At 45.1% G+C, this 17542-nt stretch overlaps 1 protein-coding gene across 1 annotated transcript; it reads right to left on the minus strand.

Annotated features, from left to right (window-relative positions):
• Nucleotides 1–6826: 6826 nt before the first annotated feature.
• Nucleotides 6827–16653, minus strand: ANKRD60 (ankyrin repeat domain 60). Its single transcript, XM_082272742.1, has 4 exons — nt 16430–16653; nt 11585–11715; nt 9812–9977; nt 6827–7302 (listed from the first exon to the last, which is right to left on the minus strand). The coding sequence occupies exons 1-4, from the start codon at nt 16632–16634 to the stop codon at nt 6881–6883; spliced, it is 924 nt and encodes a 307-aa protein (XP_082128868.1). The 5' UTR covers nt 16635–16653; the 3' UTR covers nt 6827–6880.
• Between the last annotated feature and the right edge of the window lie 889 nt (nt 16654–17542).

Here is a 17542-nt window from a genome sequence, read left to right on the forward strand (position 1 = left end):
CGACTATCCTCAGATCGTTTAGAAGATCTGCGGAGAGCAGTCATAGATTTACTACAACAAGGAGTGGTAGTCCACGTTCCTTGGACAGAACGGTTTCTAGGGTTTTATTCAAACCTATTTACAATAAGAGGGCAAAGTGCGTCCAATTCTGGACTTAAGGGCACTCAATTCTTTTGTCTTCATAAGAAGATTCAGAATGGAGTCCATTCGCACGGTAGCAGCCTTCCTGCATCCAGGGGATGTCCTAGCGTCCATAGACATCAAGGACGCCTATCTTCACATTCCCATTTTCGCAGGACATCAGCGTTTTCTACGCTTTTCCGTAGAGGAGAACCACTATCAGTTTGTGGCGTTACCTTTCGGTCTCGCCACGGCTCCGCGGGTCTTCACAAAGGTGTTGGCCCCAATGTTGGCACTTCTGCGCCAAAGAGGTATATCGATTCTAGGTTACCTAGACGATCTTCTGCTTCATGCAGAGTCTCCTCAGACCTTGCTACAAAACATAGAAATTACTATGATTTCTTTACAGGAATTCGGGTGGCTGGTGAACCAGCAAAAGTCATTTCTGGTTCCCACCCAGAGGCTCGAATATCTGGGTCTAATTCTAGACACAGTCAGGACAAGAGTTTTCCTTCCGGTAGGGAAACTCCGAAAGATTCAATCAGCAGTCCAGTTGTTACTGTCCAACAGCTGGTCTTCCCTTCGGACTTGCATGAGGGTTCTGGGGTTGATGGTGGCTTCATTCGAAGCAGTCCCATTTGCCCAGTCCCATACCCGAATTCTTCAGTAAGAGATTCTTCTCAGATGGAATCGGAATCCGGAATCCCTGGACAATCAGATACGATTGAGCAAACAGACCAGAGAGTCTCTGGTTTGGTGGCTTCGGTCTCCAATGCTCAGCCAGGGAAAGTCATTTCTGCCAATATATTGGACGATAGTGACCACGGATGCCAGTCTATTCGGATGGGGAGGAATTCTTGGTCAGTTATCTGTCCAGGGACTTTGGTCCCCGGAAGAATCCAGATTACCGATAAATGTATTGGAACTGAGAGCGATCAGACTTTGTCTGATTCACTGGACCGAGCAGCTCCAGGGCAGCCCGGTTCGGATCCAGTCGGACAATGCCACGGCCGTGGCTTATGTCAATCATCAGGGGGGCACCAAGAGTGTCCGAGCGGCCAAAGAAGTGGCTTGCATTCTTCGCTGGGCGGAACGATTTGTTCCAGCAATCTCTGCGGTGTTCATTCCGGGGGTGGAGAATTGGCAGGCAGATTATCTCAGCCGTCAGACCCTGGATCAGGGGGAATGGTCCCTCCATCCAGACGTTTTCCACCAGTTGGGCCTACGATGGGGCACCCCGGATGTGGATCTGTTGGCATCTCAATTCAACAGGAAAGTTCAGAGATTCGTGGCTCGCTCCCGCGATCCTCTAGCAGAAACCGCAGACGCACTGATCGCCCCGTGGGGGCAATACCAGCTAATGTATGCCTTCCCTCCTCTTGGGTTACTGCCAAGACTTCTTCGCAGGATAGAGGAGGAAGGAATTCCAGTAATCCTGGCAGCTCCGGATTGGCCTCGTCGTGCTTGTTACGCCGACTTGGTCAGACTGATGGCGGACGTCCCGTGGAGACTTCCTCTCAGGGAGGATCTACTGTCTCAGGGACCGATCTTCCATCCTGCTTTACGATCGCCGGTTTTTAACGGCCTCGTTATTGAGGCCCAGGGGCTGAAGGACAAGGGATTGTCAGCTTCAGTTATTCCTACTTTAGTTAAAACAAGGAAAGCGACTTCCAGAAAGATTATCATCGTATATGGAAGTCTTATATTGTGTGATGTGAATCCCTTGGGTTCCATCTACATCTTTATTCGGTAGTCCGAATATTGGCTTTCTGCAACAGGGAGTTGAGCAGAAGCTGGCCTTGAGTGTTATCAAGGGTCTGGTTTCAGCATTTGCTATCTTCTTTCAGAAGCTTTTGTCTACTCATTCCTTGGTGCGGAATTTCATCCAGGGGGTGCGACACCTGGCTCTGCCAGTGCACGCGCCGTTACCATCCTGGGATCTTAATTTGGTGCTGTCGGTTCTTCAGACACCTCCCTTTGAAAATATCAGGGAGATTCCCTTGCCTACTTTATCCCAGAAGGTGGTCTTCTTGGTGGCTATCACTTCTGCACGCAGGGTGTCAGAACTGGCTGCATTATCCTGTTGTTCCCCAGATCTGGTGGTTCATAGGGATAAGGTTGTTCTTCATCCGAATCCATCCTTCCTTCTAAGGTGGTTTAAAAGTTTCATTGATTAAGGACAGTGTACTGTCCTTCCTATGTCCTTAGCCCAATCATCCTCGAGAATTGCATGGCATTCCTTGGATGTAGTTCGGGCGATCAGGATATACTTGAATACTACGGATTCAATTTGTAAGACGGATTCACTGTTTGTGATCACGGATGGCCCTAAGAAAGGGTTGCCTGTTCTGCTGCGACCATCTTTAGATGGATCAGACAGACGGTGGTATAGGCTTATTTTACCTAAGGGTCGGGATCCCCCGTTCCCTGTTAAGGCGCATTCTACTCGGGCGCTTAGAGTTTCCTGGACCTTCCGCCATCAGGCGTCAGTGGTTCAGGTTTTCAAGGCGACTGTTTAGTAGTCGGTTCATACCTTTACAATATTGTATAAGGTTTATGTGATGGCATCGTCAGATGCCTCTTCTGGCTGCAAGGTTCCTGCAGGCCACTGTTTGAGGAGACTGTTGGTCTACCTCGAGGGTAGGTCTCATCTGTTTACTCGATGAGTCCTTTGATACTTCTGGTTGGCTCCGGTTGGGCCTTCTAGATTGGATTTGATTCTGTCAATCCCACCCCTCATTTTGTGGCACTGCTTCTGGATGTCCCAGCTCTTGAGAATCAAGAAGACTACGTCTGTCAATGAGCGATAGAGAAAAATGGATTTTTGTAAGAACTTACCGTAAAATCCTTTTCTCTTAAGCTCATTGACAGACGTAGTACCCGCCCCTCTATCATTGAGTTGGGTTGGGTTAAATTCTCTGTACTGCTTTAAACAGAACTGATTCCCTGTAGCAGAGAGAGGGAGGATATACCCTCAGGGACTGCCCCTAGGGTGGAGCCAGAACGTTTTGTCATTCTGCCTAGTCCTACTCCTGCGGAGACAACATAACCCAGCTCTTGAGAATCAAGAAGACTACGTCTGTCAATGAGCTTAAGAGAAAAGGATTTTACGGTAAGTTCTTACAAAAATCCATTTATTGTACATACTTGCCAGTAAAACTGACTGTACTTACAAAATAATACATAGCAAACATATAAGGTAGGTTGAGGAAGGCGACAGCAAACCAAGTCCCCCAAACAAGCTTCGTAGAAGTTGGGAGAGTAATGGTCAAAAATTCCTCCTGAATGTGGTGCAGATCTGATCCAGATCTACCAAAAACTGCAGCTTGAAGTCATTGTTGCCAAAAGAGGTTTGACCAGCTATTAACTGCAAGGGTTCACTTACTTTTTCCTCCAACATTGTGACTGTTTAATGAGTGTGTTCAATAAAGAAATTAGAATGGTTTGTGTTTTATCAGCTTAAGTACATTGCGTTTGTTTATTGTGACTTATGAAAAGGAGACAATTCCCTTAGGCTCCGTTCACATCTAGGCGTTTTGGGGCGTTTTTGGAGAGTTTTTCTGCTCTAGGATCAGCTCCCAAAACGCCCAACAAGACAAATCCTATTCATTTCAATGGCCCCTGTTCACATCTGAGCGTTTTGACACTGTAAGCAAAACGCCCAACGCTCAAAAAAGTACATGAGCTTCTTTTTGGACAGATTGGCGTTTTCCATTGGTATCTATTCAATCAAAAAACGCCTGCACAAAAAAACGCCTGTAAATCGCGGTAAAAACGTGCAAAAACGCTACGCTCAGGTGTGAATGTAGCCTTAAGTGCCGGTTCACATATGTGCGGCTGCGGCGATCGCATGTAATGTCGGAGCACACTGCTCCTTCATTACATGCGATCGGCTGTGCGTGCGAGTTCAGCCATACACTTTGTATGGCTAAATTCGCACCGCACCCACAGCAAAGATGCACAGGACCCTTCTTTGCAGCCGCAGCAGGATCGGATAGCACAGTGGTTCACACTTGTGCGATCCGATCCTGTGCGAACTGTGAAGATCGCACTGCGATATGCGATCAAACTGGGGGTGTCGTTAACATTTCATTGACACCCCCAGCGTATCGCATATGGCAGTGTGACCTGCCAGGGGTGCATTTGCGATGCGGGAACAGGCTGCGAATTCACAGCCTTCCCGCATCGCATAAGTGTGAACCGCACTTAAAAGTCTCCAAAGAGAAAAGGGAAATGGGACTATCTTGGTACCCTGAACAAATTACACAGAGTAAAATTTAAGGTTTTTTATTTATACAAAAATATAAAAAAAAAAAAAGTGTATCCAGATACCCATAGAAACATAAATTTCAATTTCACACAAAATAATAAAAATTGTCTATACATATGTTACACTAATGTTTGGTAAACTCCAAAAATGGGTACAAGAGAAGTAGTGGGTCCTCAGTGAACAGAACTCCTCGATGAGTTTTTTTGTGTTTTGTTTGTATATTATTTCCACTAGTACTATTTGGATGATGATACCCCTATAATGTATACAATTTTAATGCTTTTTGAGGCCACTCCTTGCCTTTGGTCTATTGTGACTTAGATGAGGATCAGATCACATTTTATGGCAAATTACTGCAGAAAAATCAGTTAATTCCAGGGTGCTCACATACTTTATATTACCATTATAAATGCCTATGTATCCAGTCCTGCTGTTTAGCAGCAGCTGGTGGGAAAGGAGAAAAGGAAAGCCAGCAGCACTGTGTCCCACCAATGTGAGCGACATTCTTTATACTGGCCACCAATATATGGGACATACCTCTCCTCCTTACATTGGTAGCCAGTAGGAAGAATGCCCCCCCCCCTTTCATTGGTAGTCGGTAGGAAGAATAGCTCCCTTACATTGGTAGTCAGTAGTAGAGCCTAACGGTTGTAGAGCAGCTGTCTAGCAGCAGGTTAGATGGCCCATCCTAGTGAAAAAAACATCTCACTGGGTGATCTAGGAACCAGCCTAAAGCTCCACTCCAATCCAAATGTTTTTTGTAGTTCTGGATAGCGCAGATTTGTCTGATTTTAAAACCTGTCTATGTCTACATATACAGAAGCTCTGCCTTACACCTGTCACCAGGAAAAGAACTGAGGACATATTTGAAGACAGCAAGAAAATCCTGCCAGACCTTCTAACCTTACCTCATTCTACTACAAAATGTGTTGGTACTGTGTGTCTTGATGGCAGGATTTTACTTTCTCTTCTAGCAGACACAGCCCACGAAAAAGTTTGTAAGGTTTGTGGCCAGATTTAAATTCTGCAATCTGTTTGTACATTCTTCATTTGACCTACCAACAACTACACAGTGGTGGACCTTCCTGATTCTATTAAAATACAATGAGGACATATTTGAAGACCGCAAGAAAATCCTAAATATGTGGGTAGCCTGTGGTAAGATCGAAGGTTTATAGTACCAACATCCCAGTAGAGTGAGAAAAAAGTGGAAAGATTCCCAAGACCTACCTCCCAATGGGGTCAAGGAAATTGGGGGGGGGGGGGGGAAGGGGATTGGAAGGGGGACTTTCTCGGTACAGTACAGATAGAATAGTCCAAAGGTAAAATACAAGTTTTTATTTTATACACAAATTAAAAACAATGAGAACATATATTGCATACAGGTGTTGGAACATTTATATGAGCATCAATGTAGTTATATAAACCCGAAACGGATTTTTCAAACTTCCAGGTGTGTGTACCTCGACATGTTTCGTGGCAAACCACTTCTTCGGGAGGATTTTTTAACACACTATGCTCTTTCTAGTGTTCAAGACAATGGATCACAAAACCCTGTGCGCGACCACCAAATCCTCTCACCGGCAGACAAGGGAGACACAGGATTTGAGATGATAATAGGATGGCATATAAAATTTCAAAATCCCCATATGGCTCCACGGGGGCTCAAAATGAGGGAAAAAGTTCCCTGGCTGGGAATGGCTGCTTGCGCCGCCTAGGCATAAGACGCCTATGGTGCAGATCAAGGATGGTAGTACATTCCAAGCATGGCACAGTACTTTCCAAGAAAAGTAAAGATACAGCGATAGGCTGGATAGTCCGCCAATGGTGGAAACAAAAAATGAGCCCGAATGGAGTCAGGGGAACGCTATTGAACCCTATCGATCCCCTGGCTCATTTTTCGTTTCCACCATTGGCAGACTATCCAGTCTATCACTGAAATTTTATATGCCATCCTATTATCATCTCAAATCCTGTGTCTCCCTTGTCCGCCAGTGAGAGGATTTGGTGGTCGCGCACAGGGTTTTGTGATCCATTTGAGTCTTGAACACTAGAAAGAGCATAGTGTGTTAAAAAATCCTCCCGAAGAAGTGGTTTGCCACGAAACATGTCGAGGTACACACACCTGGAAGTTTTAAAAATTTGTTTCGGGTTTATATAACTACATTGATGCTCATATGTTCCAACACTTACAATCTGTTTGTACATTCTTCATTTGACCTACCAACAACTACACAGTGGTGGACCTTCCTGGTTCTATTAAAATACAATGGATAGCTTAGGTAGGCCGTCGTATTATATTTTCCAAATCTAAAGAAGATTGCGCAGAGGTTATACAATAAGATTGGTGCATGATTAACTTTAGACCCTTTCTCACGACATTCAAAACTTAAAAAAAAAGTTTTGGCAGGTTAGGCTTTAACTTTCATAAATCAGATACTCAGCTTGCATCAACATCACCTGAACATGTTCAGAGATTTACTATATTTTTCAGATTCCTGTTATTCGATCTGTGCTTGCAGCAGTGTGTTTTTTCTGAGCGCTAAATCCCGACCCTTGAAATTCTTTATACTGGACAAGGTTAGCCATGTACCGCTTAGCATAAGATCCGCTCCTCCAGGTTTTAAGCTTGGAGTCAAACTTTTGATGGGCAAAAAGTTCAGAGGGGTCTAGATGACCGTTGACAGACACAGTGGCCGCTCTTTCTCGCCATTGGAACAGGAAGAGATGGCGTTCAGCCTTCTTCTGGCCCCATAACTGTGCCAGACCAAGAGCCGTATGTCCGTTTTCATTGACATCTTGCGTTTGCGCTCCATTTGCTAGAAGTTCATCTACACAGTCACACTTGCCCATAGCTGAAGCCACATGGAGAGGGCTGTTTCCAAGCTTGGTTTTGGCCAGTACATTGGCTCCTAAAACAAAAAATAAAATAATATCTATCCTAACTCCAGACATGTGCCATAGATGTCAATGTATGGATTTCAATACTGTGCACCAGAACAAGGAATATTGTTTATGTTCCAATACTTTATCTGATTACCAGCCAGGAAAAGTAAAGTAATGCCAATTTTTTTATTATCATTTGATATGAAGACCTCAACAGTGCCATAATTCGTAACTCCTGTCCACGTGTGGCTTTGGGTGTTCCTGCCCACCTTTGTGTGTTTTGGCTGTTCCGGTTACATTTGCATTATATTAAAAAAATGTGAAAATTCTGAGAGACAGAGTTGCATCCCCTCATAATCTGTAAAATAGACAGGGGAGTCTAAAGTAGCTATAAGGTAACTTTTTCCTTACACCTCTCAGCCGTATATTGATAACCAAATATATCAAAGCAGCACCCTCCTAGATAGGTGCCAGGGAAAGTATAGTTTTTTTGCTCTGCCTGCTTATCAGGAGAGCCTGATCGATAGTTAGGCCTGTTGCATGTGTCCATGTGTGATTCACCTGGTCTGAGGGAGTGTCCCCACTGTATCCAATAGGGGATCCTGTTGGTCAGTGGAGGAAACCCAGCCAGTGACACAGGCTTTTGTAACTATCACAGTGGGTTTGCACAAGCAGTGGTGCATTCTGGGATAAGTTATAAAAGCCAAGGGCACATGTGACAAGGGTCTTTGGGCGGGAAGCCAGGTCCCAGGAGGAGGGTGACGGCTGTCTCTCCTCCTGTCAGTATGGAAGATGGTCACAGGCAGTCGGCCTGGTGAATTAGAGGTGTGGTGCTGATTCGGAAGGTCCAGTGCATGCTGACAAGGGGGTTGAAGGTAGAAGCAACCCAGGGAAAAACAGTGTAGTACTGGGAAGCTTGCCGGTGGTCTGCCCAGGAAGGGGACCACACCAGTAGTGTCAGTGGACAGGAGTTCAGCACACACAGGCAGAGAGAAAAGGGGGTGCCAAATTAGACCCTGAAGAGTGACCTAAACAGGAGTTCAGATTCTTCATCTTCACTTCAGTGGCAAAGTGAAGCAGCGGCCTTACCGCACACACACTAGTTGTCCTCAGGATTGTGCATAGTTCTAGTTGGAGTATCCCATTTATCCCTTCTCCCATCCCAATTTGAAATAAAAACAAAGAAATCCCCTGGACTGTTTATTGACTAAGTCCCCGTTCACACTAAGGCGACCTGTGAGGCGACCTGGTCGCCTCACAGGTCGCCTTCCATAGGGAAGCTGTGGACCCGTTCTAATAGGAGCGACACAAGTCGCTCCGACTTAGAAAAAGGGTCCGGAGCTTCTTTGGGGCGACCCGGAGGCGACCGCCATAGACTTCAATGTTATGAAGTCCGTGGCGGCCGCTCCGAGGTCGCGGCGCGCTGCTCACACCGCGACCTTGGAGGTCGCCCCCCCCCCCAAGTCGGGTCGCGGCAATGTGAACGGGGCCTTGGTCAATGATTTAAAGTGATAAGTTTAACAGACTGTTGCTATGGGTAACCCAGGGTAATCCAATTTCATCAGCTCCCTAGGGGGCAGTGCTACATCAATAGCAGGAAGAGCATTGCTGATCAGTCTTGGGGTCTTAATTCAGGCAGCCACTGAAATCAATACCACTGAGGGTAAAATAGCACTGCAGCATAAGAATACAGATGGAAGTACCTTGATCCACCGAAAAGTAGGGTGTGTGGTTCCAGTAGTTGAAATGAATAGTACTCACCTGAAGTTATAGCTGGTTACTTATGTATAAAGTATTGGGATTTGAGTACAGATATATCTTTTTTCTATTGCAGTGTGGGTCAGTAACCACACCTGAACCTTGTAGCTCTCCTACAGCTTGTGTCGATTTGCCTCATATTGGCACTGTATTCACTTAATTTTGCAGAGTGGAGTAGGGAATGGCCAGAGAGGGATTACTTTGGCACAGTTAGCCAGGTTAAGCATGTATTGCAATGCATGTGAACTAAAAATCCCTGTTTTTGGGTACAATTTGCTAGAAAGGTGTACAAGTTATAGCCAGGCATGCGCGCAAACATGGTGCATCAGAGATTAGCTGCAGCTGAGGAAGCAGTTCTCAGTAATTTTCAATAATCTCTGGCAGTCAGGAGAAGCGTGCTGCAGGGAGAGTCCTATTTCATATTTTGACCTAGACATTCGGATGTGGCCACTGTTTGGGTATTCTAACAGCTTCTGCTGCAGATATCAGGATAAAATAGCCGGCAGGAAAGATTTCTCCCTTCACATTGTGGGACTGAACTAAAGAAATCTTAGCATTTATGGCCAACTTTGGACTACACACATGATTTGGGAAAACAGACCTATAGTGCAATAGGTAGTGAAAAAATGGGGGGGGGGGGGGGGAACCACAGAGCAGATCCAACCACTCCAGGCAGCACTGACAAACTGACATGAACATTGCCACTGCCTTGCAAAGTGTGGAATGGATAGGTAAGCAAACACATTTAAAAAATGCTAAAAGCATTGGCAGCCTTACCATTCTTTAAAAGGAAACTTATCATATCCAGGTGTCCTCGGTGCGCAGCAATGTAAAGGGCCACACTGGCTCTTGCAGCTATCCACTCATTCCTCTGCTTTACACTAAACCTCAAGGAATTTTCTGTGTTATAGGAACTGTCTGTAGTCACTCCTAAACATTTCAGCTACAAAGAGAAGGAGAAACAAATAAAATGATTGTACTTACACATGCACAACCCTATCATGTAGCATTTTGGTGGTGTGGACCTAAATATATAGTCTCATGAGTCTTAAGCTGGCCATAAACTAATCAAATGAATGATCGAAAATTGCCCCTTACATTGGGGGTCGGTGGGAAGAATGCCTCTTACACTGGCTAGAATTCTCCTTACATTGGTGGTCAGTGGGGAGAATGCCCCTTGCACTGGGTATAATTTCCCTTACATTGGTGGTCAGTGGGTAGAATGCCTCTTACAATGGGTGTAATTTCCCTTACATTGGTGGTCAGTGGGTAGAATGCCTCTTACACTGAGTGTAATTTCCCTTATATTAGTGGTCAGTGGGGAGAATGCCCCTTGCACTGGGTATAATTTCCCTTACATTGGTGGTCAGTGGGTAGAATGCCTCTTACACTGGGTGTAATTTCCCTTACATTAGTGGTCAGTGGGGAGAATGCCCCTTGCACTGGGTATAATTTCCCTTACATTGGTGGTCAGTGGGTAGAATGCCTCTTACACTGGGTGTAATTTCCCTTACATTAGTGGTCAGTGGGGAGAATGCCCCTTGCACTGGGTATAATTTCCCTTACATTGGTGGTCAGTGGGTAGAATGCCTCTTACACTGGGTGTAATTTCCCTTACATTGGTGGTCAGTGGGGAGAATGCCTCTTACACTGGGTGTAATTTCCCTTACATTGGTGGTCAGTGGGGAGAATGCCCCTAGCACCGGGTATAATATTCCTTACATTTGTGATCAGTGGGAAGAAAGCCCCTTACATTAGTGGTCTGAGAATAATGCCCCTTATACTGGGTAGAATTCTTTTAATGTTAGTGATCAGTGAGAAGAATGGCCCCTATACTGGGTAGTATTATCCTAGCATTGGTGGTCAGTGGGAAGAATGTCCCTTTCCATGGGTAGAATTACCCTTACATTAGTGTTCAGTGGGAAGAATGCCCTTACAATGGGTAGAATTCTCCTTATATTGGTGTTCAGTGGGAAGAATGTCCTTACAATGGGTAGAATTCTCCTTATATTGGTGGTCAGTGAGAAGAATGGCTCTTACACTGGGTAGAATGCCCTTTGGTGTTCAGTAGGAAGAATGCCCCTTACAATGGGTAGAACTCCGCTTACATTAGTGGTCAGTAGGAAGAATGCCCCTTACACTGGGTTGAATTCCCCTTACATTAGTGGTCAGTGGGAAGAATGCCCTTACAATGGGTACAATTCCCCTTACATTTGTGGTCAGAGGGAAGAATTCCCCCTTACATTGGTGGTCAGCAGGAAGAATGTCTCTTACAATGAGGCAAGAATGCCACTCTTACAGACAGCTATAAAGGTGTCATGACCGCTGGCTCTGCCAAGTGGCATTGCACCCAAAACTATGCAGACACCACCAGATAGAAGGTCAATCAGCCATAGCTCAATAAACCTTTTAACATCTCTATAGGAACCTTGGTTGAGAATGGTTGTATTAGAATCCATCTGTATTTCTAACCTGTATGAAAAATGGGGATCAAATACAGGGCCTATGTGATAGCAATCAGACATTGATGAATAAGAAATTCTCATATACCTCCACTAGGTTTCCTTCAGCTGCAGCTTTTACAAGATCACTCCAGCCGTCCTGTGACCAGATGCTCAGACAAATGGTTCCTCCAGGAATAACTCCATTGAATTTAAAGGTAGACGAGTCTGGCATGTCTCCTGTGGAATTAAAATCACAAGCAGCAAAGAGATGTTCTGTTACCAATATAAATGCGGTCAATGATACCTATGGTTCAAGAAATGGTCTAAAGCAAGGGTCTCCAAACTAAACAAAGGGCCAGTTTGCTGTCCTTTAAACTTTAGGGGGTGGGGGCAGACAGTGGCCATTGAGAGGAGAAAAGTTGCTGACATCAGTGGGAAAAACAATGCCCCATTGTTGGTGTTATTGGGAGAAATTGTGCCCCATCATTGATGTCATTGGGAGAAATTGTGCCCCATCGTTAATGTTATTGGGAGAAATTGTGCCCCATTGTTGGTGTTATTGGGAGAAATTGTGCCCCATTGTTGGTGTTATTGGGAGAAATTGTGCCCTATTGTTGGTGTTATTGGGAGAAATTGTGCCCTATTGTTGGTGTTATTGGGAGAAATTGTGCCCTATTGTTGGTGTTATTGGGAGAAATTGTGCCCCATCATTGATGTCATTGGGAGAAATTGTGCCCCATCGTTAATGTTATTGGGAGAAATTGTGCCCCATTGTTGGTGTTATTGGGAGAAATTGTGCCCCATTGTTGGTGTTATTGGGAGAAATTGTGCCCCTTTGTTGGTGTTATTGGGAGAAATTGTGCCCCATTGTTGGTGTTATTGGGAGAAATTGTGCCCCATTGTTGGTGTTATTGGGAGAAATTGTGCCATATTGTTGGTGTTATTGGGAGAAATTTTGCCCCATCGTTGGTGTTATTGGGAGAAATTGTGCCCCATCGTTAATGTTATTGGGAGAAATTGTGCCCCATCGTTGATGTTATTGGGAGAAATTGTGCCCCATCGTTGGTGTTATTGGGAGAAATTGTGCCCCATCGTTGGTGTTATTGGGAGAAATTGTGCCCCATCGTTGATGTTATTGGGAGAAATTGTGCCCCATCGTTGATGTTATTGGGAGAAATTGTACCCCATCACTGATGTCATTGGGTCCTATTATTGGGGTCTTTAGTTGACATTTTGTCCCATCATTGGTGTCATTGAGAGGAATTGTGCCTCATTGTTGGTGTCATTGGGCCCCATTACTGGTGTCAGTTGGGGGAATAATGCTTCATTGTCTGTATCAGTGGAGTGCCCCAGGGGCCTGATAAAAGCAAGAAAAGGGCCATATTTGGCCCCTGGTACTCAGTTTGGAGACCACTATTCTAAAGTATACAAACAATAAGCAACATTGACACCACTTAATGAGATGCCACCTAGAGGAGATATTTGAAAATTATAAAAAAGATGCTGTATAAGTAACTATTTGCATGGCTTTTACAGGACTACTACAGATTGTATGTTCTTATCTAAGAATATAAACCACCTATAATTTATAATAGAATCAAAGTGTAACTTTTTTGGATAGAGTAATGCCCCGTACACACGTGCAGATTATCTGAAGACTTTTGTCTGCAGACTTACCAAAGCCATATAATATGAGGTCAAACCTAAACACTTTCAATTTGTATGCAATCCGGCAGGCCCTTGCACTACATAGAAAAGGTAAATCTGAAGACAAAAGTCTGCAGATAATCTGCACGTGTGTACGGGGCATTAGGCTCCTGCCACATGGATGGCCAAGGGGAGGTAAAAAAAAGGCAGTTGATCTGTGTTTTTATAATGCCTGACCATGCTACCACCTGCCAAACTTTCCCATATGAGTGGGATTGTCAGGAAAACCAAGTTCATGCCCATACTCCTAGAACTGTGCATGTGTGTGGAACGGTGCACAGAGCTAGAGTCATGTGCATCTACAAAGGCATGAGCATGCACTTTGTATTGACTTTGGCACCCAGTGGCCTATTTAAAGCACTGAAGACCATGGCTGAGTGGTCGCCTGCCCCTATCACCTGTGACCAGACCCTGCTTGTTTGCCTTCTGACTACGTTGGTCTTGATCCCTCCAGTACCTGATCTCTGGCTTGCTTCTTGACTTCACACCTGGCTTATCCCTTTAGCTTATCTTGTGACAACAATTCCCAACCTGTACCTCTGCTGCCCACCTGTTGGCAGCTTCTGCCCATCTGACCACATTCCTGCCTCCTGCAAGCCCTGTGACAACATCCGGAACTTGTTCCTGTTCTTCAGCTTCAACTTTATCACAAGATCCAGTTCTTGTGTTGACCAGAACCTACTAAAGGCATTCCATGTCCTGTCCTACCCTATCATCAATCTCGGCGGACAAGCAGGTGTAAGGGAGAGCCCTCTCATCATTTCTGCCTGTACCAGGGAGGTGACAAGGACCATGCAAGCAGGAGCAAAATGGAATTTGTGCTGGGAGGGGGAATTGGGGAGAGAATTTGTGCTGGGAGGGGTGATTTTTTTTTTTAGGGGGATTTGGAGAGAGAGATAATTTGAGCTGGCAGGGGGGATTTCAGCAGGGGGGTAGATGTATACTGGGAGTCCAGGGAATTTTTGCTTAAGCCTGCCACACACTATGAGATTTTTTTTTCCTTCAACCCGAAAAAAATCAGCTCTGGTCGGTGTCACTGTACTAATGATCCGAAGTTAGTACAGCGATCCTCCCTGGTGAGCTGATGTTTTCTGACAGGGGGATGCACCCCCCCCCCCCCCACACACACTGCCAGAACACTCCAATCAGCACCCTCAGCCACTGGCTGATCGGGAGCTGGTCGGCTGCTGGCTGGCTTCTGGTGGGGGGGTTTGGTGCAGTTTGTATGTACACCCTGGGCTCTAGATAACCTTGTCCCGACACTGCTGATACCAAACATACCCAACCCCAATGTACTCCCATGAGCGCATATGCGCAATGCAAAATGGTCCGGACCATGGCAAACAAACCGCCAAATCCGTGGACGCCATGCCTAGTTATGGTAAATCTAATGTTCATCATATAAAGATCGTACAATCTGTTTGTAACATGTATGGATAACACAAAGGCGGTTTCCCCTAACTTCCTGTCTGCTGTCACTAAGGCTCCATTCACACTTAACACTTCTTGAACACCGGAAACGCACGTTTGGGAAAGGTGCTGCAAATGTGCGTTGTGCTTGTGACACCATTAACCACTTAAGCCCCAGAGGATTTGGCTGCTCAAAGACCAGGCCCTATTTTGCAATTTGGCACTGCGTGACTTTAATGGACAATTGCGCGGTCGTGCGGCGCCGTACCCAAATAAAATTGACGTCTTTTTTTTCCCACAAACAGAGCTTTCTTTTGGTGGTATTTGATCACCTGTGCGATTTTTACTTTTTGCGCTATAAACAAAAAAAAGAGCGTAAATCTTGAAAAAATAACAATATTTTTCACATTTTTTTATATGAAATTCCCCCCCAAAAAAATGTAAAAATCAAAATTTTTTAACATATTAGGCCAATTTGTTTTCTGCTACATATTTTTGGTGAAAAAAATCGCAATAAGCGTATTTTGATTGGTTTGCGCAAAAGTTATCGCTTTTACTAACTACGGGAAAGATTTATGTAATTTTCTTTGTTTTTTTTTTTAACGAGTAATGGCGGCGATCTGCGATTTTTTTTTTTTTTTGCAGGACTGAGACATTGCGGCGGACAGATTGGACCCTTGACTGACATTTTTGACACTTTTGGGGGGTACCAGTGACATTACTACAGTAATCAGGGCTATACATATGCACTGTTACTGTAAAAATGACACTGGCAGGGAAGGGGTTAACTTTATTAGACATCTAGGGGTTAAGTGTGTCCCTAGGGGCGTGCTTCTAACTGTCAAGGGGCTTGGCTTTTGATGTAACCACAGAGACATATGATCCTACATAGCAGGATCGTATGATCTCTGCTGTTACACCAGGGAGAATGACAGACGGCTTTGTTTACATTAGCTGTCTGCCTTTCTCCCTCTCCAGCGGGAGATCGCGAATGATGGGCGGACATCGGAAGCCGCCGGTCACTCGCGCTGGGATGGCAGTGAACGAGCGGGGGCGCGCCTCCGCCGGCGCGCGCTCGCCCCCTATTGGCTCGCAGGCGTGTGACTTACCGATACGTTACTTTGCCCAGGGGGGGCTGACCGCCGCAGTATATGTACTTGCGGCGGTCGGCAAGTTGTTAAGGCGGGTTCCCGCATCGCACCTGAATCGCAGACGGTCCACACTAACATCTGCGAATCACTGCGGGTGTCAATAGAAAGTTAACGACACCCCCAGATCAGTTAAAAAGTGCATTGTGAACTGTATAATGGTACTGGAATCGGATCGCATGGGTGTGATCCGATTCCAGTGCAGACCAAAGAAAAGGTTCTGTACCATTTTGGTCTGAATGAGATGAGAATTCATCTGTATAAACTGTATGGGTATATTGGCATCGCAGAGACATGGCATGTGATCTGCGCAGTAATGCGATGCCTGTGCTCACACCACCCTAAATATTAATGGCACCCCAAATGCTGTTAGCTGTGCAGAAAACACGCTACAAACACGTATCGCAAGAAAACGCACGGCGCTCCCTGCCCAAAAAGGTTCTGGAGTGTTTGTCACACATAGGGCGGACATATTGAAGGAAGAAGTAAATGTGACCTGAGACAGGAGGGGGGGGGGGGAGGGGTCACATTTAGGGGAGTGTAGATGGGAATAAAAACCTGACAGGGGTTGTAACCCTCCAGGTATTCCTAGATCTGGTGCACAAAGCTGGACACACACAGGTATACTTTATGTAATATAATTACAATTATGATGATTTATTGTCCCCTCCCCCCAGCCCTGTCACCTTCATCTACATAGGACAACCTCTGGAGGTGGATTGGGATCCCAACCAGCAGCTCCAGCTTCTCTTTCAGCTCCGCCATCTTCATATGGTGACTACAGCCGGGCACTGAGAAGCTCTCCTGGCTCTCCCGGAGTCTCACTTTGATGCTGAACTGGCTGTCACGTGGGGTGAGGGTCCCCGACTTCATTTTCCCTCGGTGAGCCATAGGAAGGGATCAGAGGAAGCGAGAATGGGGAGGAGGAAGTGTTGCTAGGCAACCACAAAGACGCTACCAACAAGAACGGGGCGCTGACCTGGTTGCTAGGCAGCACTGTGCCCGCCTTCTCTATCCAATCAGTGAAGGCACTGCTTCTGCTTATCCAATCAGACAACACCATCTATAATCTTACATTGAAGGGGCGTGTTTAGAGCTCTGGATTGTCTCCCTTTGTAAACACAGAGGAAGATTAGAGTGTAGACACGTGTTATTGTTTACCTCCATTGGGGAAGGAAGTGGAGAGCCGTATATAAGTATGGGTGTAAAATCAGAGAGGAGTAATTAGTAGTGATAATAATCCGAGAAGAAAAAGAAATGTCTTTCCTGTGAGGTGGTGTCACCGAGACAGGAAGTGACCGCAATCCCCCAATGGTGACACACTTCAATTTTATTACTCAATAGATGTGCAGTTCAATCCAAATGATCAGAAACAATCGAATAGGCATAATTCCCCTTCCGATTGATTTAGACTCAATTCAGATTTGATTAAACAGTGTTGATCGGCCAGAGAGAAAATGATGGACCGTGATATTTTTCTCATGAATCTGATTGTATTTGGTATGTATGATGGATACAGAATTAATCAATCAATAATTTACAGTCTTCCAACTATTGATTGAAATCTACTTTCCAGTGTGTGGCACATTGATAGCAATGGGTTGCCAACTATAGATGGATTATTCTTATTGGGAGAGATCGATCAGAAAATAAATCGATCATTTATTGAAGCGTATATGGTCGCACACAGGCAGAAATTTTATTATCCGATCAATGTGTGATTTAATCAATATGATCCAAATTCTAATCAAATAGGCGTAACCTCCCTTTTAATCTATTTAGATCAGATTTGATCAAAC

Source organism: Pelophylax lessonae (genome assembly GCF_965119305.1).
Source record: "Pelophylax lessonae genome assembly, chromosome: 11".
NCBI lineage: Eukaryota > Metazoa > Chordata > Amphibia > Anura > Ranidae > Pelophylax > Pelophylax lessonae.

What these genes read in the sequence shown, in the direction of transcription:
- ANKRD60 (XM_082272742.1), bottom strand. Translation starts at nt 16,634, where the DNA reads ATGGCTCACCGAGGGAAAATGAAGTCGGGGACCCTCACCCCACGTGAC. An exon ending in GTTGTCCTATGTAGATGAAG is followed by an intron (nt 11,716 to 16,429) that starts GTGACAGGGCTG and finishes TTAATTCCACAG; the next exon opens with GAGACATGCCAGACTCGTCT. An exon ending in CTGAAGGAAACCTAGTGGAG is followed by an intron (nt 9,978 to 11,584) that starts GTATATGAGAAT and finishes TTCTCTTTGTAG; the next exon opens with CTGAAATGTTTAGGAGTGAC.